The sequence below is a fragment of the Fulmarus glacialis genome, unplaced genomic scaffold, assembly GCF_000690835.1.
Source record: "Fulmarus glacialis isolate BGI_N327 unplaced genomic scaffold, ASM69083v1 scaffold7229, whole genome shotgun sequence".
Taxonomy (NCBI): domain Eukaryota; kingdom Metazoa; phylum Chordata; class Aves; order Procellariiformes; family Procellariidae; genus Fulmarus; species Fulmarus glacialis.
The window spans coordinates 81,368-108,330 of NW_009233823.1; the positions used below are offsets into that span (position 1 = coordinate 81,368).

General features: G+C 37.6%; 1 protein-coding gene across 1 annotated transcript; it reads left to right on the forward strand.

Annotated features, from left to right (window-relative positions):
• Positions 1-1,109: 1,109 nt before the first annotated feature.
• Positions 1,110-26,826, forward strand: LOC104082343 (E3 ubiquitin-protein ligase NEDD4-like; the record flags this gene model as incomplete). The annotated part of the gene is made up of 9 exons (XM_009585444.1): positions 1,110-1,158; positions 1,477-1,596; positions 12,657-12,883; positions 15,905-15,955; positions 21,755-21,816; positions 21,921-22,023; positions 22,922-23,088; positions 25,373-25,505; positions 26,650-26,826. Coding segments are annotated over exons 1-9 (1,089 nt in total), but the record flags the coding sequence as incomplete, so codon positions are not given.
• Positions 26,827-26,963: the final 137 nt, after the last annotated feature.

Consider the following 26,963-nt stretch of genomic DNA (forward strand, 5'->3'; position numbering starts at 1 on the left):
AATAGGAAAAACGACTACCGCCAGAATTTATTCTATGTTATTGCATGGTTACATTGTATGCCTCGGTTGAACACAAACACCGAATAACTTTATATTACTGTTAAGTAGTAAATTCTGTCGCCAAATAAAAATTTCATGTAGAGCCTCTATCAGCAGAGATATTTGTAAAAATGAATTAAAAATAGAAAACACCAAGTCAAAAAAAAATTATACATTCAACGACAAAACTTAAGCTTGCAGTGTAAAATATTTTTTCTAAAATACTTTGCTTTCTAGAAAGAATTACTGAAACATCTTTAATTTTTTACAAAAATATTGAATGTTATATGTCACAAAAAGAAATAGTGGGGAAAAAAAAGATTAAAAATTAAAAATCCAGCATTCAGATATATTTGTTGAAAAATGGAAGGTAGTATTTACATACGTAAAGAATCTGACAGAAACGACTCAATAAATCATCTATGCTGTGTCAAGTTACCTGTTATTAGTTAGGAAATAGACTTATTAAAGGTATTGTTATCCTGAATGTCATGAACAACATGTTAGATCAGGCATTAAAAAAAGAAATCAGAAATTTAGGATGAAAGTAATTTTACCAAACTTCAACTACCTAGAGATTAGGCTTTTTGTGATCCTTGTGATCAAGGATCTGGTTTTGGTCAGTAGAAAAAGACATCCCCTGTTTGTTTTGGGCACCCGCCTTGGCATAGGGGTGATCCCAAGCCTTTGGGATCATAAGCTTGTTCTACAGAAACACAAAGTTTGCAGTATTTATTTAGAAGTTAAAATTTTCTAGTTGCATCTTTACTGTACCAGGGAAGTTAGTAACTCTCGTTTTTTTGTTAGACATAGCCAATTTGCAACCTGCGTATGAATAATTAGTATCCCTTAGTTGTGATCACCATGCATCATAGAAGTAGGAGTAAAAGCCAAATGATTTGTGCATTTTATCTATCAACTTCTATACCACCATTTTTAGTCACTCACTGCACTTCCCACTCTTATGCCCTGCACTGCGCAATGCAGAGGCTGCCTCTCGTTTGTTTTATTCTAAGAAGAGTGTGTTTAATAGTAATTAGAAAGAAGAGCAAGTGTGTTAAGCACCAGGGATGTCAGTGAATGTGATGGCTGGCTGGTGTTACCAGAAGTTGGCTTCTGGTAAGTTTTGTGCCAAAGTGCAAAGCAATGCTTAGCATTTCCTTCAAAGTGCAGCCAGGGGGAAGGAAAACTTTTTTCATGTGTTTAAGAAAGACGCAGTCAAATTGTACGTGCTGAAGGTACTGACTAAAAAAGTTTTTAGTCAGTTAAATGTTTGAGTTGTCGCTGCCCATTTTACACTTCTGCCTTCCCTCAATCTGGCATGAAGTCAAACAATTGCAGGTTTGGAGCTTACAGAAAAGAGAAGAGCACAGTGTGGACTTCTTTAAGATGCAAGGTGCTAATAGTACCTTTTTTGTGAATTCATATCTAACACAGATAAAGTAGTCAGATTTGTGAAATCTGGAGAGGATGTTAATAAGGCATCTCGGTATTTGGAGAGGCTGGAAACAGACAGGGTATTTGCTGTTGAAACAGCTCCCTGCGAAGGCAGCATTGGTAATGAGAAAAACATTTTACAGTGCAGTGCCTTTCCAAATACGAAAGCAGTTAGTAAGGACTGATGTAACTACTGCTCCATGTTGGTTGTGCTTTTAAGAACACTAAGTTTAGATTTATGAATACTTATCTATTTTGTCAGTATTTGGAATACAATTTAAAACGCCACCTTTTAAATAAAAGTTCTAATAATTAATTCCAGTAGTAATAAACTATAATTAGTTCTAATCTAATGATTTCTAAGCTGATAATTGCAGTGTTAACTATTCCTCCTCTTGCTTTTAGTTCCTACTTTGTCATGTCTTAAGTGTAGAAATAAAGCGTAAGTTCTGTATGCAAAAAGCTTAGCCTTACTTTTGTAATAATGCAATTTTAATAAAAGCTTGGTACAGGAATAATTTTACAAGGAAGAAAGTGTTTCATTTGGTCTAAAATGCAGAATCAGTGACAGTTTTTCTTTTTTAGTTTAAGCTATTTTTATCATGATTGTGGAAGGAAGGAGAGACTGCAAGTACAGTTAGACAAATCAGCTCAGTAGACTGGTGTATGAGGTTTCCTCCTTAACTGAAACCAGAGTTTAAGGTTCTGTCATACAAATCTAGGTGACTATGTTTGAAATACACTGGAATAGTAATTATTTCAGGTATTGCCATAGGAGTAGTCTTTGAATTCATGTCTTGTTAAATGAGATTTTTCAGTTAAACTTTTGCAAATTCTGGGCAGAGTGACCTTTTTTTCCCTTATATATTACTCTAAAGTGATAACCATCTTTAATTTCAGCTGAGATTTCAAGATATGACCGTTCAAACCTTTTATTTGTTAGAACATTTTTGATTAAGAATAGATTAGTAAAAATCTTTGTGTCCATGTTACTTAGATTAACTGCAAAAGTATAAGTTGCCATTGCTATCAAGTGGAAAAATGGAATTTTAGTTATGCTTGGGAACTAGGAAGTACTGATGAAAATATTTTATTTAAGAAAGGAGAGGTTACACTAGTAACTGACAGAATTCCTTTAAGTTTTATATAAAAGAAAAGAGTTTTGTTGCAGTTCAGTTAGTAAGAAGAGAGAAAAAGTTCTGAAACTTGCCAACTAAGGATTTGATTTTGGTATTTCTTTCATCAAATGATAAATGAATATAATAAAATTATCATTGTAGCTTTATTCATGCGAATGAGATCAGGGAGTTGATATGCCTTAGGTGTAGAAAGAGATCTGTGATGGCTAATTAATATTTTAAGATTATAATCAAAAGCAGTTAAAGATGAATGTGCTTTGTTTTAATTAATAAAATCATGTTTTGCTGCTAGTTTTCAAAAAGATATCCCTGTCATTTTAAAGCCTTCAGTAAAAGTAAAGTTCAGTGTTTTCCCCATTCACTTACCTTATTATAAATGTAAGGGCTCTAGGAGTGAAGAGACAAATTAAGGAAACTGAAGATCTAATTGCATTTGTGGGGAGAAGGGAATATATGTGTCTCAGTTTGTCATTTCTTCTGTTGTTTTCTTTAAACACATTCCCCTCTTGAGGAGGACAAAAAGATTGATTTTTGTTGTGTTATCTGTAAAAATATTTTTAATGCAACAATGGCTTCCTATATTAGAATAATTGCTCTTGTAAAATGAATGCTGGTTTTGTCATAAAGTAACAAAAAACAGGACTTTGCTGCATTGTTACATCACTGTAATGTGTTTCTGTGTTTGCTCATTAAGGGGGGGAAAGAGCTTGCTCTATGTGTGATTCCATGTAGTTTTATCTAAAGGTAGCAGGTATTTTCTGCTGTTGGATTGGTATTTTTCTTTTTGGTATGTGCAACTCTGTTGTATTCCTATTGTGAAAATTTAGTGGTATATAAGTGAGACAGTCTTTAGAATTCTTGGAATGGTTTCCCTGGCACTTGGCAGCGATGGTACATCGTATCTCAAGTGCAGGGCTTAAGTAATACATAAGTAAAATTTGCTTAATTCTTGCTTAATTTTACACTTTGTATTCTAACAATTTGGCTGCTGAATTTGCTCAGTGGTGGTAATCGCCTCTTTGCAGTCTCATGTTTTTCTTTGCCAGGTTGGTTTATTTTGCCAGTTTCTCCCAGCTTAAACTGTGTCATTAGCTTTTGGCTTTTGGAAAACATCAGCTTAAAGCTTGGTTGTATGTCCCCAAAGCCTCGTGTACTTCTGCACCTTCAGGGGATGATTTACACTGACATACTGATCATTCTTTGCAACTAAGGCTGCCAGTGTTAAAATTGTCCCATAATGATAATAGCCCCTCAGCCTTGTTTGGTTACGTGACAGGGCACATCGCTGCAGTGGATTGCACAGTGTGACTTTCTCACTCCCCCAGCGCCAGGAGCTCCTGGTGTTAGGCATGAAAGAAAGATGAGGAGCTAAACAACAGAAAATAAAAATTTGACCCGTAGGCACCCACAGGACACGAGATCTGAGTTTATAATACAAAACATCTTGTATTTTTTATTATCTATCTCTGTTTGCAGCTTGAAGGTCTCGCATGCCGCCAGTGCAACCCAGTTAGTTGATGAGTACAGTGCAGAAGTGTGCATACAGGCAGTTCTGCAGTCTTTTCCACGCATTTACCTCTCCATCCTATATGTTTGTGATGGAGCACTGCTGGGAGAGGATGGTCTCAGAACAGTTTAATATCACACCCACCCTTCCTCATCACCTGACCCTGGAAGCATGTCCATCAGATCACTGCCTGCACAGGTACCTATGTTGTGATCCAGAGCCACCAAATTATGTTCGTATGAGTGTCCTTCACACAACCATTCTTGACACATTAGGTATTACCCACTAGTATTTCAACGATTTGAAAAGTTTGGAAATAACATAGCTTTAATTTACTTAGAATAAATTTAAATATAAGGTGGACTCAGACTGTTTCTGCCATCAGCCCTGGATAGTCCAGGCCCTAGTAATTTAGGCACATAGTTGTGCACTGAAACATGGTGGAGGGCATTTGCGGTCTTAGAAGAGTGTGGACTTTGAGTATTTTACTTTAAGCAGAAGCTGCAGGGATTAAAAAAACAGTAAAATTTACTATGGGGATCGTGTCACCCATCTCTGAAATCAAGCAATATCTGGGTTGGAATGTGGCATCTGTTTAAACAGTGCACAGAAATAGTACACAACAATTTTTAGGTCAGGAAGCTGGGAACATCATGATCAACTGAAAATGCCAAGGGAATCATAGGTGGGTGGAGTGTTATTACCCAATCTGGTATTTGGCCAGGGAACCAAAACATCTCTGAAAACCTCTGTGGGATTGTTGATAACCACAGCTGATGAGGACTCACCTCCACATCACAGAGGGGTGTCAACATACAGCAACACAGATTCTGTTGTATCTTTTAATTTTTTTTTTTCTTTTTGCATCTTCCCTGTCTCTCTGTCCAGTACTTCAATTTCACCTACAAATGTTGGTGAGACATCACTCCAGTGGTTTGCAGGTGTTGCTGATTCCCAGGCCAAGGCGACCAACAGCACGTTTTCAGACAAGAAGAGTGTTCAGTGGGAACCCATTTGTGATCGTTCCCAACACATCTGTCCTGCCCCTCCTGCTCTGGCTCCTGCCTCTGTGCTGTACCATCCATCCTCCTCAGTTATGCCAATGAAATTATTAATAGAGTCATTTAGTGAACTAGATCAGGCAATTAATGTTCTGTTTTTAAAGCCAGCTTAATTTCTTGATCTAGTTCATGCGAGCACGGTGGGAGGTGCAAGATACTACAGTGCCAGGGAGGGAACAAGCAGAAGGCATGGGATCAGGAACGACTTGATCTGCTTTTGTCACTAAATGCTAATTGTAATGATTGTAAATGGAAATTCCATTGCACAGATTGGAACTCTTAGATCAGTCAATCCTTTATCTAAATTATTTTCTTATGTTTACCTAGTAAATGACTGGATGCAGCTGCTGATACGCTACTTTTACAGTATCGCCTGAATACCTGAGTCACACTGTTTCACAATCAGTGCACAGTCTGCACTGATACCATAACAACATGTAGGTGTTTGAGGTACTACGTCTCAGGTGATAGCTTGTAAACCACTCAAAGTATCCTGGCTGTTGACTTTTTAGATTCATGTCACTGACATGAGTTCATTGACATGGAAATAAAACCTTAGGTTCTGCAAGAGTGAGTTGTGCATTTGGCATAACTAAGTACATATTGATCAAGTTTTGCTGCATAGCCAAAATGCTTTTTTTTTTTACTGCTGTTTGGACATCGTAAAATTTTCAGACACTTTCAGAAGTTCATGCTGCATTACTTGTGATCAGTTTTAAACACATGGTATATTGTTCTGTTTTTAGAAACAGGAAGGTTTTCAAAAGTACAAGACCCAGGGCTATTGAGACAGTTGATGATGTAAGTGCATCTTAGGGATCAGAAGATGCAACACAGGATTTCGCCAATTTGACCTATTACTAAATTGCAGCATTGAAGTCGTTGGTTGGGAGGAGAATTGTGTATATTAGGAGTGTTTGGTTGTGTACACATGTAGGTTTTTCTAATAGTATTTTTCTGTTGATTAGGATTTTTTTTCTCTTCAAATCCCTCTAAGACATATCAATTAAATGATAATGTGTTAACTTAGCACTGGCTGCTCCCAGACGTTACATGGAAATATATATGAATAATCATTATGAAGATGCAAGATGAAAATAAAAACATAAACCAGAATGGTATGTGTGAAAATTTAGCAGGAAAGTGTATTTAAAAAAACACTTTAACAGAGAAATTATCTACTAGAGGTTGCCTGACATACTTGAGTTCAGCAGTTAAGTTTGAAGTAGGTCTTGAGTATCTGGAGCCGGATGCCTCTGCATGAATACAGTGGGTCCTGGGAGAGAACTGCAGTTGCATGCCGGGCCTTCTTTCAATGTAATATGCCTGCAGCTGGTCAGACATGACCATACCATCTTATCCAACCTAAATCAATTAAAAAAGAGGATTTTTTTTCTACTTACTAGTCACAGAATCATTGAATGAATGAGGCTGGAAGGGACCTCTGGAGATTGTCTAGTCCACTGCCTGCTCAAATCCAGGTCAAACAGAGCGGGTTGCTGAGGGCCTTGTCCGATTGGGTTTTGAGTATCTCCAGTGATGGAAAATCCACAGTCTTTAGGGAGCCCATTCCAGTGTTTGACCAGCCTCACAGTAAAGTAAGTTTTGTCTTATGTTTAAATGGAATTTCCTGTCTTTCAATTTCTGCCTACTGCTGCTTGTCCTGTCGCTAGGCATTGCCGAGTCTGGCTTAATCTTCTTTACTCCCTGCAATCAGATATTTGTACACATAGCTAAAAAGCGCAATCCCTTTTGTCAATACCAGCTGCGGCAACTAGTTGTCGACCTACAAGATCTGCCCACTCCTCCTGCAAATCCTTCAAATCATTCGTGCAACATTTTGATGAAGGTCCTGACTGACCTGTTTTGTACCTCTGTTACTTTCTGAACTTCTAATTTCTATTTAGGCTGGAATAAAGCTAAGCGGACTTAAGCTGCCTATAGTGATTATTCATATACGCTCAGCCATTACTCAGATCTAGTCTTACTTTGCAATGGTTACTGTAATATCCTGTTTTATCTTACAGTGAATACTATATTTAGGCATACTTAAAGAATTAAGATAAATAATAGGGTACATCTGAGGTAATATTTATCTTTTATTCCAGAATTGAAATAAGCGGGTACTCCTGCAAGAACATGTCTTGTACGAAAATATAAGGGGAGGAAGACTTTAATTGGTACGTGCTTATCTAGAATCTCATGTGTACCAAGTAGTGTCCCAGTTTTACTTGGGATTTCCTCCTCCGAAGAGCTACTTTATCCATGTGACCCTTTTTCAGACAAATTAGCAAGTTTCTCATTCTTGGAAGCTTATTAGAACCCTTCTTGAAGTGCTGTCTTTCTGAATTTGAGATTATTCTGTAATTTTGTTAAAAAATTAGCTGTCAATTATTAAGGGTCTATAACAGCTTAACTGTTCACTACAGACACTTTCCCTGCTGGAAAACAACAAACTTAGATGTTTGAAATTAAGATCAATACAATACTTTATTCATACTTTTTCTTTTTAAATGCGACTCCCATTTTGCATCAGTATTAAGTAAAATTGAGGTCCATGTATACCATCCTAAATTTTCATGTTTTGTACCTACATGTTGATGGATGCTTTCCTTTCTATACTTTTTACTAGACCAAGGGCTTTTAGGGTGGTGTAACTTTATCCCAGGCTTTTCTTACTGGCTTTGCAGCTTGGATATATCAAGTTGCAGACTAATTTTTACATGCATTTGGCTTACGAGTGTCACCTTGTCACCTAAATCTCACATGCTGAACAGTTGTTTCACATTGTAAGTTGTTTGGCAGAAGTTAGAATTTTAAAGTAGTTGTTTTTTAAAGCTTTTTAAGTCACTGACTACTAATAACACTTAATAGTAATGAAGTGTTTTCTCGTGCCATTGCCTTTAATGATAGCTATCTTCTAATTTTGATCTTTAATGATACCATAGGTAAAAGGTAAAATACAGACAAACTTTACTAGATAGTAAAATTGTACATACACTTACTCTGTTCTAAATCTATTTTAAACTAGTATCTTTTTTTCTTCCAGCAGTTATTACTTATGCTAGTTGTCCTTATCCTCCTCGATTGCACGTTATCTCCTTTTCTGTATTAACTTTCTAAATTAAAACGAAAATCAGGTGCCCGAACCTTGCCACTCCTACTGCTCCCAACAACAGTACCTAATTCTGAGACTTACTTCCTTTTGGAAGTGAAAAGTAATTACGAGTATGCAAGTGTAAAGTCCAGTGTAATGGTTCCTTAACACAGAGTCTCTGTGTGCTGTGCCTAAGAGGAAGCGATTTATTGACCTTGAAATTTCCTGATGGTTTTAGGAGGTGGGATGGGCGGTAATAGAAGGCATCAAGGAAGAAGTGAATCATTCTTTAATTGTTGTTTTTCTAAGCTTGTACTACCGTCTGTACTGGTTGTCTGAGATACACACAAGAGTTGAGTGGTTGGTAGCAAAATACTTCCTCCTGTTGGCTCTCACCATGCGACTTCAGTCCTCCTTGCAATGGGGTGGCATACCTGTGTGCAATCTTTTTGGGTTTGCAGTTGGATTTTTGTGAGTTTCAGGCTAGAATGGGTGGTTAATCTTTTTCTGCTTGGGACTTCTGGGAACTTTGAGGGCCTGTGTTGGGTGGTTCTTGTACTGCGTTTTATTAAAATTTGCTCCTGACCATTTCAGCAGCTGCTTGACTTTCTAAATTTTTGGTATTGTTTTTTGAGGTGAATGGTATTCAGTGATCAGTTTAACTTGCAGATTGAGCTGCAACATTTAACATTAGATTATATTTTAATGTCTTATTGAATCATTTGAGTCATGAAGCAAGAGTGTCTCCCTTTATTTCCCTTATGTTGGACATGGCTTAAAACAAATGTATTGTGCTGGATAGGTTCCATGAACCTCAACAGGTTAAGCATCCTTTTTCCCACTGTAATTTGCTGGATATTTGAGATTTTGTCTACACTCGGGATTCCGTGATAGTGACCAGGTTTCATTGTAATGTCTGTGCTGATGTAATGGGTAACTCTCACACACTCAAGAAAATTGAGTGTACAGAATACCTAACGTGCCTGATGTGTTTGAGCACACGGAAGAGAAATCAAAGGATTCTTGCATTAGTACTGCTTTTCTACAAGATCAATGCCTAAATAAACTAGATGGTTGGACAGATTGGGGTTTCCTAAATAGGCAGGATGTATTTATGTCTCTGTCAAAAAATAGAAGTGATTACCTTTCATTTTGAGAGAGCTAGCAGGAAAATAGGACAGTATCTGAAGTAGTGAGATTTTACATCCTTTGTAAAACTGAATAAATACCAGATTTTAAAAATAATACTTATTTCCTAACTCAAATAGTCATGAGCTTTTTTGTTACTTTCAAATATCGTTATTCTAAAGTGGGCTTTTGTTCTCCTTTAATTCCAACTTAAAATGGATGGTGAGGAATACTTGTCAGTTTGTGATGTGACGTGCAAAATAAAAATAAAACTTTCTAGGAGTCTCTTCTGTACCAAACAGATTGGTTCATCTTTTCACTGACTTTCTTCTCTTCAGAAGTAAATGTACTAAACCAACCAAACAAAACCCTTCTGGCAAGTGGTTGTTTGGAACAGAGGATGGCGTAACTTTTTAAAATTGCTCTGGAGTGTTAAAGACTAAATAGAAAGTTTTGGGATAGCTTTTGTTATACTTTGTCTGAGGATTTGCAGCAAGACTGTTATAAAACATCTGAGACATGCCTCTACCCCTCCCTGCCGTGTGCTTTTCCTATCTTATCTGGCCACACAGAAGCCACGTTATAGATAGCACAGAATAAATACTGAGACAACAGTGACGTTTAAGCAGGGGTTGGCCCCTCCAAAAGACAATGCATGCTGGCAGTTTTCTTGTCCCTTTGTGATCCTTCCCAGCTGTGTAACTTGTGCAGGGCCTTACTTAGATGCTTCACACAAATGTTGTTTTGCAGTCCGTCCAACACGCAGTCACGGTCCTGCAGGGATCTTGCTGCTTGCAGCCTGGCAGTCATGGGCGAGGGCAGAGCGGCTCCAGGCGTTACACAGCCGTGGGTGCTGCCGGGGCATTCTAAAGAGGAAGGCATATGTTGAGAGTGATTATTTCTGACAACTCCAGCTGGTCATCAAGATTTTCTCATAAACCTGAAACAATAAAACTGGCAGTAAAGATTTTGCTGGCAGCTGCAGTCTCTCTCCAGTGAATTAACTTTTCCTTTTGTTTACTGCTTACAAAAATTAAATAACTGCTTACCTTCATATATTGTTATATAATCACCTATATAAAATAAAGGATATAATGATACGTACAAGCATCATTGCCTAGCCAATAGCTCTGAAAAATAGTTCAGTAATTCTGATTGGTAAAATCTGTTTCAAGTTGTAGGTTGATAAGCATCTGCATACTGTGTCTTTACTGTTAAAAGTGGATTACTCTCTGTCTTGGGGGGTGGGAAGATCAGACTTGAGCAGCAATCAGCACTGCAATATGCAGTTAAACAGGCAAGCCTTTGGATTGGATAGCCCTTTTTATTTTAATGAGAAAGAGATTCTTGAAACAGGCATTATAATGAGAAATGTGAAAAATAAGGTACTGGAAATTCAATATATGGTAGACCAGGAAAAAAGGTTCATGTGGCTTGTGAGGTACCTTTTCTGGAAGCAGGAAACCCCAAGATGAGAATGCCTAAATAATAGAAATGTGGAGGCCTGCAAGACAAAATTCTGTTCACAGAACAAAAATGTTCTAAAATGCTAAATATGAATATACTAAACCCCCCCAAAATAATTTTTCGTATGAATGTATGTGTATAGTCAAACGTGTTGCGTAAAGATTCAGTTTTACAAGAACCTTAGTACCAGTAGAGATGACCATAGGAGTAGCTGAGGAAGTAATTTTTTTTAAACTGTCACTGCAGCTCACTGGCAGAGCCAGGCTAGAACTAAGGATTTTCCAGTTCCACTCTAAAACCACAGGCAAAGAGATTTTGTTGGTTCAGCTGCTTTTAAGGCTGGGTTTACTTTTGTTCTTGAAAACTTGGTCTGGGTAGAAGTGAAGACTTTTAACATCAGTCTGGAATTTGCACAGTTCTTACAGCCCAGTTTACAATTGTGGCTGTAGAGCATCTGGAAATACCAGATAAAATCAATTATTCAGTGTAGATGTAGCAGTTCTCATGATTTCTAGATATGTTAAAATCAGATAAATATGTGGTATACTTACAGCATGTCTGCTTACAGAATATATCGGATATATTACATGGATGTAAGTCACCTGTGTGTATGTCTGCTGAGAAATACCCTGAGGGAACTTTGTAGACTCGTCTCTTTATGTCCCCACATCTGCATCAAGCCCCGGTGGGGTTTCCTCCCCATCTCAGGTGCAGAGGAAGGACCCTCTTCCCCACATACATAGTGAAACTGCATCCATGTCTGGTCACAGTTCTGTTTCTAACCAACCTGAAAATTTTCCATGTCCATGAGTTCTGTTTTTCTTGAACTAAAAGCTGCATGAAGAGATCTAGAAATAGGTATATCTTTTCTTCTGAGTAGTTGATACTTGAGTAACTGTATTGAAGCAGGAGGTGGAAGATACTTGGTATTTGCCAATGTAAAGGGAGAAATATGTTAATTCTCTAAAAGCAGTGCATGCTACCAGGTTTTTTCAGTAGTTGCTAGGAAGAAGATTAATAGTCAAAATTCCCTAATGAAAAATCTGTTACCAGTTTTTACTTAAATTTGGAAAAAACGCAGGCTCCTTGGTGCAGATACTCTTTGTGTGTTGTTCCATGGGCAGATAATATGCACAGCAGTATATGTCCATGCTTTGGGGATCACGGGACTTTATGCTATCTTTGTAGTAGAAACAGAATTCTTGTGATGTTATCCTATAAAATATGAATTTTAATATTAAACTTAATGCTCTGCTATGAGAAATATGTAAACTTGGCTTTGGAGCAGCAGTATGCACTTCCTGGAATTCTGTGCATAGCATGGTTATAAATAAGCAGCAGGTTATTTGGGAATCACTAGGGTTGATATCTGGTATCATAAACAGTATCTGGGAGAAATTGTTTTCCCTGACAGTTGATTTTTGAAGAATGCAGTATGCTTTATTTTGAAAATTTGTATCTTATTAATGAATACCAAGTATACATCGAGCACAGTAACCAACTCACAAAGCACACACATCTATGCTAATTAATTACTTTATACCTCATCTGTTGCCCAAATTTCGTTCCTTTGAATGTTGAATATAACATTTCCAATCTAGATCAAAATGCTAGAATTCATCGTGTTTAGGTAAGATGCTAAAATGATTGATAAGCGTAGGATTGCCGAGATATGGTTTAAGTCTGGCTTTAAAACAAACTAATTTTAAAGGGAGTTACGTTATATTTGTGTGTGTGTCTATAGCATTGGAAACATCATATATTTGTATTCAATTAAATAGGCAGTTTCCTGGGTTACTACCCCCAGCCTCCCTCCCTGAGCGCGTGGCAGGGCTGTGGGGCTGCTTGCAGTGCGTCCGTGTTTCCCTGTTCCTCTCCTGCCCGCGCCACAGCCTGGGAGCCGGGCAGACGCCACCCAGGCTCCTTCGGCAGAGCTTTCCGCTCGGCCTCCCCACGGCAGCGCAGGGATCTCTGGTCTCGCTCCTCCGGCCCATACCAGCCTCCTCTGGTCAGTGAGAGATGAGCAGACGCGGCCCAGGCCTCATTTTGTCGGCATGGTGCTTTTGGGTAGGTCTCGTGACAGCTGTCCCTATGGCCACGTTACTGGGTTACTCTGTGTTTAGAACAGCCTGTGTATTTTTGATTTATGAAAAAGTATCTACATTTCAGATGATTTGTTTCAGGGTTGGCCACATTTCAGGCCAAAATTATTGTAAGATGAAAGGTTTTCTCAATTGTGGGTGGATTGTGAAAGAAATAATAAGCACTGGTGGGAATTAAGAGTGTAGAGACAGCAGTGTGATATCCTCTTTTGATCCCTTCTGTGAGGACCCTGTGTTGGCCTCAGGAGAGCTTTTACAGCCCTGAAGGTAGGCGTTTGGTTAACCTTTGGGGGATGCAGAGCAGGAGATGGCCCCTCCTGGTGAGGGGTCAGAGGAATGACCCCCTGGTGCCCCGTGATGCAGCTGTCACTTCCCTGGGGGCTCAGAAGCTGCCCAATTCCTTTGGGCATCTGGTTGCACGAAGGGAGGCTTGGGACTGTCTTCCCACAGTCTCCCTTCAACAAGAAATCGCCTGGGGCTCCTCAGTGGTTTTGTGGAGTTTCTGGATTGTTGGGGGTTTTCCCATGTTTTTAATGGCTTTCATCACAGGAAGGAGGGAAGGAATCTTAATCCGAGTTGCTAGAACAGTGAATTGCTGTTATAAATGAGCAAATGACAATCATAATCAATGAGTAGATTAGATTAGCTGCAGAGCTGGCTTTCAGCACGTCCACATCACTACCATGTGGGCAACCTCCATACAGCTCTGAAGATACCCTCCCTAGATATTGTCCAGAGCGGTACTATGTGCTTCCAGTTAGGTTAAGTGCAAACATGTCGATGAAAATCTGTCAGAAAGGTGAACTGTTTATAAAGAAAAAATTGGAATATTTATCTGGTGTCTGCACAGCTTCTTCTGAATATCGTTGGTCCAGTCACTACTCCTTCTCTTTACAGCACTTGTGAGCGCCTGGGCCTGGCATCGCAGGCCAGTACGCTGCTGCTTGTGGTCTTACTCTCATTATGAACTATATTTTGGTGGGAGCTTGTTACTTGATTCATTTTCAGTGTGCGAGTACTCTGTCACATTCCGGGGTACTTTATAATAGCAGTAAGCTACTCAGACGCGTGGCATTTTGAGGTAATGTGGTGCTGAGAGGCAGAAAGGAATCTCTCCATGCAGTGCCTGACTATACTGTCTGTGCTTTTTATTGATTTTATTTCTGGGTTGCCCTCTATTACTTACTAACAGGGCAGATCAACTGATCCATGTGTGTGCAATTCAAACAAGGAGATGGCCTGCATTTTTGGTTTGCACAGGGATGCGTTGAAGTTGGATGGATAGTAACAGCCACATTTTAAAGAAAAATCACCTCTGAGATTTAGATTAATTGATAATAAAAGGTACCAGGGCAACTTTGCTCTTCAGGTGATGCTGTTAATCATAAAAATTGTTAAATGCTGAAGTAGTTTTGAGGTGTCTCTAAGTGATAAAGATAACACCTGAGCAGTGCTTAAAAGCTAAAATTTATTTAAAGCAATCACAGTCCATTCAGTGCAGAAATATTTTCAGCTAGAAATGTTATATCTAGTGTAACTGAATATATAGATTGAACAGACATTATTGTTTGGTGAAAAAATTGATGAGAGCCATTTCTTTCTAGGCTTTATTGAGCTGTAAAGTAAGTGATAACAGTGCACATTTACCCTCTCAAAGTTTTTACCTTAGTTTGTCCACCTCTGCTAATATTTCACGTTCCTTTTCTTCTGTCTGTCCTTGTAAGTGGATTGCTAGAAGTGCACTGAGGTCTCTTGTGTGAATTTTTATGCTCTTTAAAGTGGTAGGTATGAATGGGTGATTAGGCCACTGCATGCAGTCCAGTCTGAGCATCTTCAAGAACTACTGAGTATTGCAAAGATTAGATAGATCTTTGAACTTCTAGATCCTGAAGGGCTCTCTTTATCCTTTCATCTTCATAGTTGTAAAATGGGTATGGAATATAGTTGGTGGAGTTATGAGTAATGCTTCAAATACCCAGTAATAAAGGTATAGTTAGATGGAGACCCGGTCCCACAATCAGCTTGTCGGAGGTTACCTTCATGGGAGATGGTGCCTTTGGATTGTTCACTCTGAGAGAAGATGGTGATCAAATAGACAGTGAAGAACGTGCAGAAAAGTAGTGTTATCACTTCTGTGTGGACCTAGCTGTGCATAAGTGAATTTGTGATGGCGCTGTGTGGCCCGAATGTTGGTATAACCGTATCCACGTGCTTAACCTGAAGCAGCGTATGAATGGTCAAGTCTTCAAGTGGGAAATACAGGATTACTCAAAAGGCTGGTTATAAGGATGTGTAACTGTTCCTCACAAAGTAAGCATTCTGAATTAATGGCACAGCATTCTTTAAAAAACCCAAAAAGTTCTAATACTTTGGTTTCTGGTTGGTAAAGTGATAAAACGAATTTTTATTTTGGGAAAAAATGTTTACAATTCATGCAGTTCTATCTTCACTGTTTGGATGTTGGGTTCCCTTCCCTTCCCTGTCAGATGCGCATATGACATTTTTCTTAAAGAAAAAGTCACCAAGTTTTGGCATGAACATTTCAACGACATGGTGAACATTAATTTTACTCTGCTTTTTAATGCATGTGGAGACTAATTCATGGAAAGAATAGGTTATTACTTTGTGCTTTGAATTGTGCAGAGGAAACAGAATTTCGTCAGTACTTAACATATGTACTGTGGACTAAGGAGCCATTGTGGACTGTCACAGAAAATGCTCTGCTGAAATAGATAAATTATAACAACAGATAATGTGCAACAATAAAGGGGTAGAAACCAGTAATTGCTAAAATAATGGTACTCAACCATCTTTATTTTTACTTCATTGTGACTGGATTGATGTTTATCATTTTTTGCTTTTCTGATGTAAAGGTGACCTTAGAGGTAAAATTACTCCTTTTTCTGCCTTTTTTTTCTATTTGACAGACTAGAGACGACTTCCTGGGTCAAGTGGATGTGCCACTTAGTCACCTTCCGGTAAGCAGTGCTTTTGTCTCAGTGTGCTCTTTTTTGTCATCACCAGATGTGAAAAACCCTGATGTTATGTAGAATTTATTTCCGTAAGTAGTACAGTTAAATTTTCTTAAAGCAAGCATTCCCAGCATAGCATTAGAGGCTTGAAGAAAAATGTTATAGACAACAAAGCCCCACCATGCATAGGAATTGGGAGAAATGGTTCCCCTTGCAGGGACAAGGAAGACAGTTGTTCTCTGGTATCAGTTAAATTTCTCAACATCCAGGATTCACTTCTCGTCCTATTTCTGTCTTAAAATCCTTGTCTGGTCTGAGTCAACTGATGAATGACATGTGGCCGATAGACTGGTGGTTTCTCACCTTACCGTTGGTGATTATTGTCCTATTAATCTTCTGGCTTCTTCCTCTTCATGATTTTCCCTTACAGTTGAAACAGTTGTATTCTCCCTTAGCAAACTCCATTTCCTTCAGAACTTTTGTTAAAACGTTTTCTGTCTAAATAATACGCTGTTAAGGTTATGGGATAGTAGTTCTGTCTGGGAAAGTGGATAGTGCATTTTGATATTACTTCAAAGCTTGTAAAGCCAATACCCACAGACTGAAATCAGAGAAACTGCTGAACCAACAAGATCTTAAGAAGTTACAAAAATTCAGTTCTTCTGAAAATGTTGTAAAATTACTGATCTTTGTAGCAAATTTGAGTAAAATTATTGTATTTCTTACTGTTTGAAAGTAAACATATCTGAAGGACCTAAGTAATAATGGAAATAGTGAGATATTCATGAGTGCCATAGCACATACAACAACACTCGTTAGACATTGACGTTGGACATTATTGATAATAATAACTATACAAGCTGTGATATTGTCAGAGCATACATTGTAGCTTTTAATACGCATACATATAACTTTTAATGTCTATATGTGTATAAATAGATTTTTTCTGTAAGAGACGCGTAGGTGCCTATTGCCCGTCCTGTGTGATAGGGAAGTATGTATTTTGGATGTTTTCCCAATTTTAAGCAGCCTAAATACATTATATGCAAAAAAATATGAATCAAATAACTTAGAAAAGCTGATATTTGGAGGGTTTTCTTCTTTTTTTTTTTGAAGTTAGAGTTTAAATACTTGGGTTAACGCCTGCTTTCAGTGTCATTTATTTACATACGGTTTCTGAAACACCAAACGTATCATTGTACAGGTACCTCAGTTTGTTTTATACAGATAGGTAAAGTCTTAGTTACTGAGATATGACAACTTCACATCTGACATCTCTGTAACGCGTAAGAGGTGAGCCGTGAGATGACTGGAGCGCATCAACGGACAGCTGCCCCACCACTGCGTCGGGCCAGCGTGTGCCTGGCTGGTTGCTTCTCCTCGCGTGTTACGAACTCTGACTAGGAGAGGGAGAGGTTACGCTCACAGTAGACACACATACTGTGGATGCTAATCCAGGTTTTGCAGGTATCGCTGTCGCTGTGTCCTGGGTATGTAGTTCAGTGCGCATTTCTGTAAGCAGTGGCGTCCGCTTGGGCAGACCCCTGCTTTTATTCACACCGTCTTGTTGCCTGCTTAATTATCCTGGGTGTAATGCTCACGTGTTGAACTAGATCTGCATTATTCATAACTAGTTAGTTTTGCATAGTTTATTTTTTAACTCAGACTGTTTCCTTGGTCCAGTTTATGAAATGGCCATGCAAACAGTTGTGCTGGCTTTGGGGCAGGAATAATCACCGGAGGGGAGACACCGCTGCTGAAAGACATACTCATGACTTCAATTAGCGACTTGCATTACCCTTGGAAGTGGTGACACAGAGGTGTGTTCTGCTGGTTTGCATCAGATTTGCATGGGAAGTGATGCACATCTATGGTCAGAGAAATCTTTTGTGTAAAAAACCAGGTGGTATAGATAAGCCCAACTAAGCTTCATTTTAGCAGATTTGCTTCAGCAAATGCATGGAAAACCAAAAGGCTGAAGTAACTATGTGGTATATTCGTTATTTTAGCTGTAATTGAATTCTTTGACAGCAGTAAGAGTTCTAATAGCAAAAAATTAAAAGTAATTGACACAGAGTTTGAATCATTTTATTGTCAACGGTCAAATATTGGAGGTGTTTGATTTGAGGGTGGTAATGTTTTCTCTATTTGTTTTTGTTTCTTAATAAATGGAGGGAGTCTAAGCATAAAGCTTGTTTTGTAATTCTGTAAAGCTTCAGTTGTCTGGTTTCCTCCTGGCGGCCAGGATTCTGCATGATCTTCACATGGCGAGGAAAATTCCAGCCTAAATTAAGTGTAATTTCTATTTACTATCTAATCAAGGATGGGGTTCTCCTCCTTTAATTCTACAAGCATAGAATTGACATAGCACTGGCTGTCTGTAAATTTTGATGTGAAACTCCATCTTCAGCTTTTTATAGATGGTGCATATAATCTGTACATTGAGAGATGCTCAACATTCAGAAACTAGTGAATGCTGTCCTAAATGTAATCAAACTTACTTTATACGATGCTAGGTATATGTCTAGGTATATGTACTACCATCCCAAGCCTCATCGTTTCAAAGATAAGTAAAAATGAATTCTTTATTTCATGGGTAGATTTGCTTCAGTTTCAGTTTTTCAGTATTGTTGTATGGTCTTTCTTTTTTTTCGCTTAGTAGACAAAAATCCAAAATGAACTTTGCTGCAAATGTTTGTGCCAAAAAAGCATTACTTTTGGATTTTTGTATTCATATTGTACTTTACCCTATGCTTCAGAGCTGAATTCAATCATTGACAAAAGAACTGAAGTTAGAAGGTCACAGGGCACAAAAAGTATGAAACACTGCAGTTGTTTTTCACCTTCTATGCAAATAGTAAAAAACACACTTTCTACTTCACAAAGTTTTCTAGTAAATTCTACATATATGCATATATACATATATATTTACACAGTGATTGTTTTATGCTTGGTATAAGTGTTTTCTGGTATTATATAATGTTTTGGATGACTAACATTGTCTGGTTGTAGTTAGTATTTTTAAAATGTTGTACATGTTAATCTCACTTCCGTGAGCTTGGAGGGGTTTTTTTGTATTTGAATGGGTGAACATGGGAATGATGGAAGTTGTTGAAAATGTTTACATCAAAATAAGGTGTCAATTTTAGCATGACTGCTGCTATTTGTGCCTGAATTTGAATTCTTGCTGTTGATGGATGTTATTGTAGGAGGAAAATGGCTTTGTAATGACTTTCACAGTGATGCGTATTTAGCTATGTCTGTTATGGTTGATCTTGAGTCATAACGTTGTTGTTGGCTTATAAAATATAATAGTTGAAAAATATGATGGAATGGTCAGAAATGTATTCTGATGAAAAATGCATCGTTCTATTCTCATGTGAGATGTATTGTGTAGTATTATTTTATCCATACTTGTGCGTATATTTCCATTTACGTGTATCCATATGCATAGACATTATCTAAATAGCCTGTACATAACTGTAGAAAAAGTCCTCCAGTGTTAAGCTACATGTGTCCTGCAAAAAATGTACTATGAAATATAAAATTAAAAGGGACGTATTAGTGCATGCCTATTTTGTAGAGTCAGGTAATATTTTAAAGTTCCTTTTTAGTAAACATTATTTTTAATAATTAAAAATCATCAGCAAGATTTGAGATAGAGCTATAGACACGTCACACACTTTCTGTGAGCTATTTTGAGGAATTAGCAGCTTTTTGTTTTCCTTCCATATTCTGTAGGAAGAGTACAACTCCACTCTCCTCTTACTGGGGACTTAAATAGAACATGAGCATGCATATCTCTTTCTAGCTCATATTTGAGTGGAATGCTAAACTTCTTCAAATTGTTTTAAAGTCTTCTACTGTCTTTACATAGAAAATCCAAGATTGTAAAATTTCCTGGTTCAGCTACTTAACTGCCATTGAAGAATAAAATCATCACACTAAAATGATGAAATTTTGCAGTCCAGAATGTCCCATTTCTTCTAGGCTCACTAGAAAGTGAATGTGATTCCTGTACAAAATCCTTCCTCACTCCCCATCTTCGCAGAAAATTTCTTCAGCTCCAGAAGCCACTTTTTTCCCAAAAAAATTTCCTCTGGGAAAGCTCGCAATATGTGTCTCGGAATGGTCATTCTTTCTATAGCTGTAACGTAGCAGTGTCTCCACAGGGTGCTTACCTACCTGCCCGTGGGTGTATTCTCATACTCTGTTATAATTAGTTATTTATATGCTTATTAAGGTGTGGGTACTAATTTGATGCTCAGGGAAACATACTGTATATCTTTATGATCTAATTGATATTTTCCTCATTCATCCTTCCAGTACCTCAGTAAGAGACATCATGGTGTATTAACAAATGTTTGCTTTCACATTCTAGCTGTACTGCTGATTTGTTTGTCAAAATCCTTGTTTTCTCTAATACTATCTAATTACTATCTGCAAAATTTGATTAAAATATACAACTTCTTATTTTATGTATATTACTTACAGTTGAGTACTAAAAAGCAGTACTTCTTAATCATGCATGCTATGATGTCCTGTTCGTTTGGTTAAAATCTACTCTCTGAAAAAATGGGAAGTCTGTCTCTCAGATTAAGTGGACACTCAGTGCAGGAGATGCCTTGCAGGACAAGAGTTCATTCAGTGAAAGTCTGTATGGTATTTGATGCAATGCCTGAGATAATGAGTTAGGATTGATTTTTAAATTCTTATTTATTGACTTTGAAATACAACAGATAACAAAGCTTTTAATGAATAATAGTCTGGGAGTTAGATTATTCTGTGTTTAGAAAGGTTTAGTTAAATAATTGGACTTGAGAAGTATTCCTATTTGTAGGGATAGGGCTGGGAAGGGATTTACAGATACAGTATGTTTTTAGTGAATGGCAGATGGGCACAACATTCTGAGAAGTACCCACTAACTGTGTGCTCTTTTTGAGAAAGTTTGGTGTTAATCTGAGGTACTAGATCTCTAGTCTCACTGGAATGTATATGATAATGTTCTTACTCTTTCAGTGTAACACAGTTCATGCTTCCAATTTTATCAGCCCAAATCGTACAATCGATTAGAATAAAGTACCCCAATCAATCAACAGATTAAGTATGTATACGGATTTCTGATTCTCTTATTTACCTTGTCATTTTTAAATTCCTAGTTTTGTACCTAAGGCATCCATGTTCTCGCAGACAGGAAGGATGTAACTTATTTGATAAAAAAGTGGAAATTCTCATGTAATAGAAAGTTTTCAAGATTTAAGGCTTTATGAAACTTACAATTACATGGAAATCAGAAGATGTAACCTGTCAGCCTAGTAATGTTACATATGTACTTCATAAAGGATTTCAAAGTCTTAATTATTTTTGAAAGTCTCGACTTTGAAATAAAAAATGAAGGCCAACTGAGGAGGAGTTTTATTTCATCGCTTTCTAATGTGCAAAAAAATACTGCTTCGAAATGGATGCAACCTTTTCTGACACCGCTGTTGGGTGACTGGAAAAAGTTGGAAGGGGTTTATTTAGTTGGTCTTTTCCACCTCTTTCTGAATTGTGAATGTTGTGTACACTGACAAATGAGACTTGCTTCAGCCCATCACTGATATTGGCGGTGACATCTAGTGGACTGCTGCTGCAACTGTCTGTTAACATCGGATGGTAACACACCGGTAGAGGTCTGCCTGCTATAACTTCGTTATTCAAACGTCTTCTCTAGCATTTTCTACCGCATCTGTGATGTGAATGTTCTTTATATGTCTCTACTTGTGGGCAAGCCCTTTAATTTGCCATTTTCTTAAATGCTTGTAGACTGAAGACCCAACCATGGAAAGGCCATACACATTTAAGGATTTCCTTCTCAGACCAAGAAGGTGAGGGAGAGGACCTTTGTATTTTAAAACATTTCTTACTTCAAGGTTTGTTATTTGCAACTATTTAAGGGTTGTTGAATGAAATGTACCTCCTTGTCTTCTAGCCACAAATCTCGTGTAAAGGGTTTCTTGAGGCTGAAGATGGCTTATATGCCTAAAAACGGTGGCCAAGAGGAAGAAAACAATGATCAAAGGGATGAATCTGAGGTAAGGCTTAATGTTTGTGGAAGCATTCGAGTTATCAGAGATTCAAGTATAATTGTAGAAAAAGTTGTACCTTTGAAAGATAAAACCCTGGTAGAAGTGTTAGTAGCACCTTATTCTCCTTCCCCGCCCCAACTTTTTTTTTTTTTTTTTAACTTTAGCCTGGCGTTTTCTCAACCATTTCAAGTATTTCAAAGTATTTCAGCTGCCACAATGAATTCTAAAGTCTGTCTGACTCAGTTTGTGAGCAAGTAGAAGCAGAAGTCATGCCAAGTAGAAGAATTCAGAAAGTCTATGCAAGTAATTTATAAACATAACGTATTAGGTAGCTCTTCTTCAGAGGCCATTTCAAAATAGGTGTTATAACATTCTTCTTTATTTCCTTGGCAGCATTGACTTTGCAGAGAATAAAGCTCATGCAAGCACAGCAGGTTTAAAGACTTCTCAGCACTTTTATCAGCCATCATCCACTTAAAGAATTAGCTGCAATTAGGGCTGACAGAGTGAATGTCAGCCCCAGTTTGCCTTACTAATAGTGTGCAGCACTCATCTGTAACTTGGGAATGAGGGCTCTCATCCCAAACCATACATCTCTGAGCTCAAAATTTGGCTTCTTGACTGGGAATCTGCACCTGGCCACCACTAGAGTGAGCAACCACCCAAATACGTTTGGGAATCTCTGTCGTAATAGGCTGATGGGATTTTAGTGTTTTTGACATTGAAGTGAGGTGCACACTATAACCACGGGGCTTACTCTATTTCTATATGGTTTACATTTAAGTAATTCTGAACTTTGGAAAATTTTCAGAATCTGCACCTGTATGTTAATGTAAGCAACAATGAAATAATTTCTCTTTAACTTGAACTTTAAAATTAATTTCCCCCCCACCCCATTCCTAAGCATGGATGGGATGTGGTTGATTCCAGTGACTCCGCATCTCAACGTCAGGAGGAGTTACCACCTCCTCCGCTGCCTCCGGGATGGGAAGAAAAGGTGGACAACCTGGGGCGGACTTACTATGTCAACCATAACAACAGGACTACTCAGTGGCATCGACCAAGTTTAATGTAAGTGGCAGTGTAGTGCAACGTTTAGTGGATGTATGCAAAATTATCAATAAGTAGTGATTTTTTCCAACAAACATAACCATTTTGTATTTACAAATTCAGGGCTGGAAAAAGTCTTAAGCAAGACTTTTACAAAGCACTTTATAAAGGCACACTGTTCTTTTCAGTAACAGATTAATTACGATTTTGGTGCTAACTGTGCTACGTATCTGAAACTACTTTATTCATGGAAAAATTTTCACAGATGTGCTAGTAAATTGAGAACCAAAATCTGGAGATCTTCAGTTAAAAAGAAAATGTCCTTTTTTTTTTTGCTTTTAAGAGTGAGAAGAGACTTCCCCACCCCCAGCAAATCACATATTCACATAGGTATTCTGGGAAATTCTAGGAAATCTGAAGGGGTGGGAGGGAAGTCAGTGCATTAACAATGTACCTTAGAATACTGGGAGACAGATGTGGAATTTTTCAGTAAGTAATTTAAAAGGAATAAATTACTTCCTTCAATAGACACTTGTTGAAAAGGTAAGGAGAAAAAAAAGTCAACTCTACTAGTTTAACTTAATTAAAACTGATTAACTTTGAGGAGATCCTGATTGTTTTTCAGTGTATAGACTGCATTACCTATGTACACTGGTTATGCTTATGTGGAGTTCCTGTTCAAGCCTTCATTATATGTTTCTTATGATTAGATTTATAAAGCTGTGGCAAGCTTACATTTTTAAAAGTATGTATAATTGACAATGTTAAGAGTTATACTGAAATCATGCATTAGGTAAACATCTTGCATTATTTTTATGTAGCGACTGTTCTTCCACTATTGCTTACTACAACAGTACTGGTTCTTCTTTCTTGAAAATTCGTAATCGTAGCTAAATTACACAAATGTGTGTTGTCCTTACTTAAGGCACTATTTGTTCTTCTTGTCTGATGCATTTATCTTAGTTAGCATGGAATTAAATTTTGTTCTGTATGTTTTAAACTATTTACTATTGAACTATTTGAGCTATTTACTAAGCAATGTGTGTTTTGTCAAGTAAATATCATCAACTACTATCACTATGATTGGTAATGGTCAATAAGTGTCTATAAAAAAGCAGGTTTTATAAATTATTTGATTTAGCACCTACTTGTAATTCGATTATGCTGAATGAAGTAAAGAGTACATGGATTCAGAAACATTTGACTGGCAGATACCAAAAAGTAATCATCACTAGAAAGCGTCATTATCATATGGGTATATAAAATGAAGGCCTCAGGGGTTCACTTTTAGCTAAGTATCATCACAGGTAGTTGCGAAACAAATGCGTAATTACTACTGATAAACTTTTGCATGACACCAGGTTTGGTGAAGAGTGAAGACTTTAGAATGATGCTGTTTAGCCTTTAAATTCTATGAATTTATGAAACCACTAGGAGCGGAAGGTCTCGTGAGGTTGAAAGTAGGGTACATAACCTCTCACTTTTAGGCCAGTAACTCAGACACTAAGTTGGTCATCAAGGAAAAACATTGAGTGCTGTGCAGTCCATGTCTGCAGTAGGAAAATGAGAGTAGTTCATTTATCATAGTTCTTTAAAATGTGCAATGATAAAATGATTGCACAAAGAAGTTTTTCCTGAACTTAACCATCTTCCGCAGTTACAGTCCCTCATCCTGAAGGAGAGGTTTAAATGCAATACTGCCTTCTAACAACATCTGCCCATTGAGTACTGTAATAGAGATTTATACCTAGCTGTGCACATTGAGAAGTTCCACAAGCCAGGCAGGTCTCCATTAAGGGAACTGGGGTATTTTCCATTTCCACCACTGCTGGTGTGAGCCAAGCTAGTGGTTGCAGCCAGTTCAAAAAGTTATCCGTACCGCAACAGCTTGCATTTGCTTTGGCTATCAAAAAAAGGAAAGTAATAGTTGACATAAAGACAGGGGCAAAGATAAAACATCTGTGTCAGGAATGATTCTGGTCATCACAGGAAAGGAGGAGTAATGATGGGTTAGTATATTTGAGTGTGGACTTCCATTTCTGCTCACCCAACTGTGATGTATAAAGAATGGTAATTTCTATTGTTACATGACATTTGTGAAGTGCTTCCAGTTTTATTTACTTTGGATTGAGGGATTAAACGGTCTTCTATTTATGAAGCCTGACGTATGCAAGAATAATGATTTTTATAATCAAAAGCATTAATGAGGTTTTGAAAGCAAAGGACAAAGTAGGTGTTTTAGTTTAACATTCATTATTTTCTTGTTCTTCGCTCCTTCACATGCTTTCATTTCCCCACTATCCAGTGATGTGGGATCTGATTCAGATAACAATATCAGACAAATAAACCAAGAAGCAGCCCATAGACGGTTCCGCTCTCGGAGACACATTAGTGAGGATTTGGAACCAGAACCTGTGGAGAGTGGAGACATTCCTGAGGTATGTAAAGGTCTTGGTTTTAAGAAGTTGACTAAACTTCAAGCTGATGTGTTTCTCATTTGTAAGCTAGTTACTATACAACATACATAGTAACGTTTTTACCTAGTAACGTTTTTACGTGGTGTTTATGGAAATTGCCCAAGTAAAATAACCAGTGACACAATAAAAATCCTAAACAGAGCTATACTTTCAAGGACCCATGCATTTGTGCATAACTGATAATGTATGCACAATATTAAATACCATACAAATGCTGGGAGAAACATTTATAATTCCAAGCATTGCTTGTTATATATATATTGATAGAAACACTGTCAATATTCTGCTTTGAATAACAATGGAATAATTCGTAAAAAGAAGGGAAACACACTGGCTGGAACTGCCACGTACTTCAATTTTCTTCAGTGTCTTGATTTAGAGGAAAGAGAAGCTGTTGGTTTTTTCCCCAAAATGCTTGGGTTTAGTTAGAATTCTGAGATTTTATTAATCAGCGTGAGTGTTTGTTTAATTTGTAGCTAGTCTAAATAAATCAAATTTGATAGAGAGTGAGAGCTTGTGCAAAGCTCAAATCCCATTCAACTTTAAGGAATATTTTATTATGTGAATCACAGACAAAATTCTTTGTGAAAGCTAGTTTTGGTTCACTAGATGTTATTCAGAGCAACAAATAGATTGCTGAAACTATTGTTGCACTCGTCACCTGTTAATATTTGATTCACAGATGCTAATGAGTCCTTTCTATTATGCATTTTATTCTAAATTAAAATTAATTGTTTCTTACAAGTTTTTAGTAAGAGTGCAGAATTAGTTAATCTTGAACACAATTTCGAATAGAATTTATTTAATGAGAGCTCTTTTTTATGCATCTTTTCATCTACATCATTTTCTGTGTTGGATCATAAAGCTTTGTGTCATCATCAACATGAAGACCATTTTGAAGTCAACATGAAAACCATTTTTCCCTGTGACTCCTTCACACTGAGTGTTTGTTTGTGTGTTCCAGAGATTGGTTTATTTTGTTAAATATTAAGGCTGATTATCACACCTGTTTTTGCCACAACGAGGTGGTCACATAGAAGGCAACGGCAAAGAAGACTCGATCTGTCTTTATAAATCCTTAACGTAGTTTCTTCTCTTTTGCTAGCCTTGGGAAACCATTTCAGAGGAGGCAAGTGCAAGTGGAGATTCCTTAAGCTTGTCATTGCCACCTCCTCCTGCATCTCCAGTATCCCGAACCAGTCCTCAGGAGCTATCTGAGGAACTGAGCAGAAGACTTCAGGTCACTCCTGATTCCAATGGGGAACAACTCAGTTCTTTGATTGTACGTGACATGCTGCTCTTTCTATATAAACCTCTATTACTGTAATCTTCTGTTAGTTTGACCTAATCTGAATCATTTACACGGATGGGTAGTAATTCATAGAATCACAGAATAGAATCATTAAGGTTGGAAAAGAC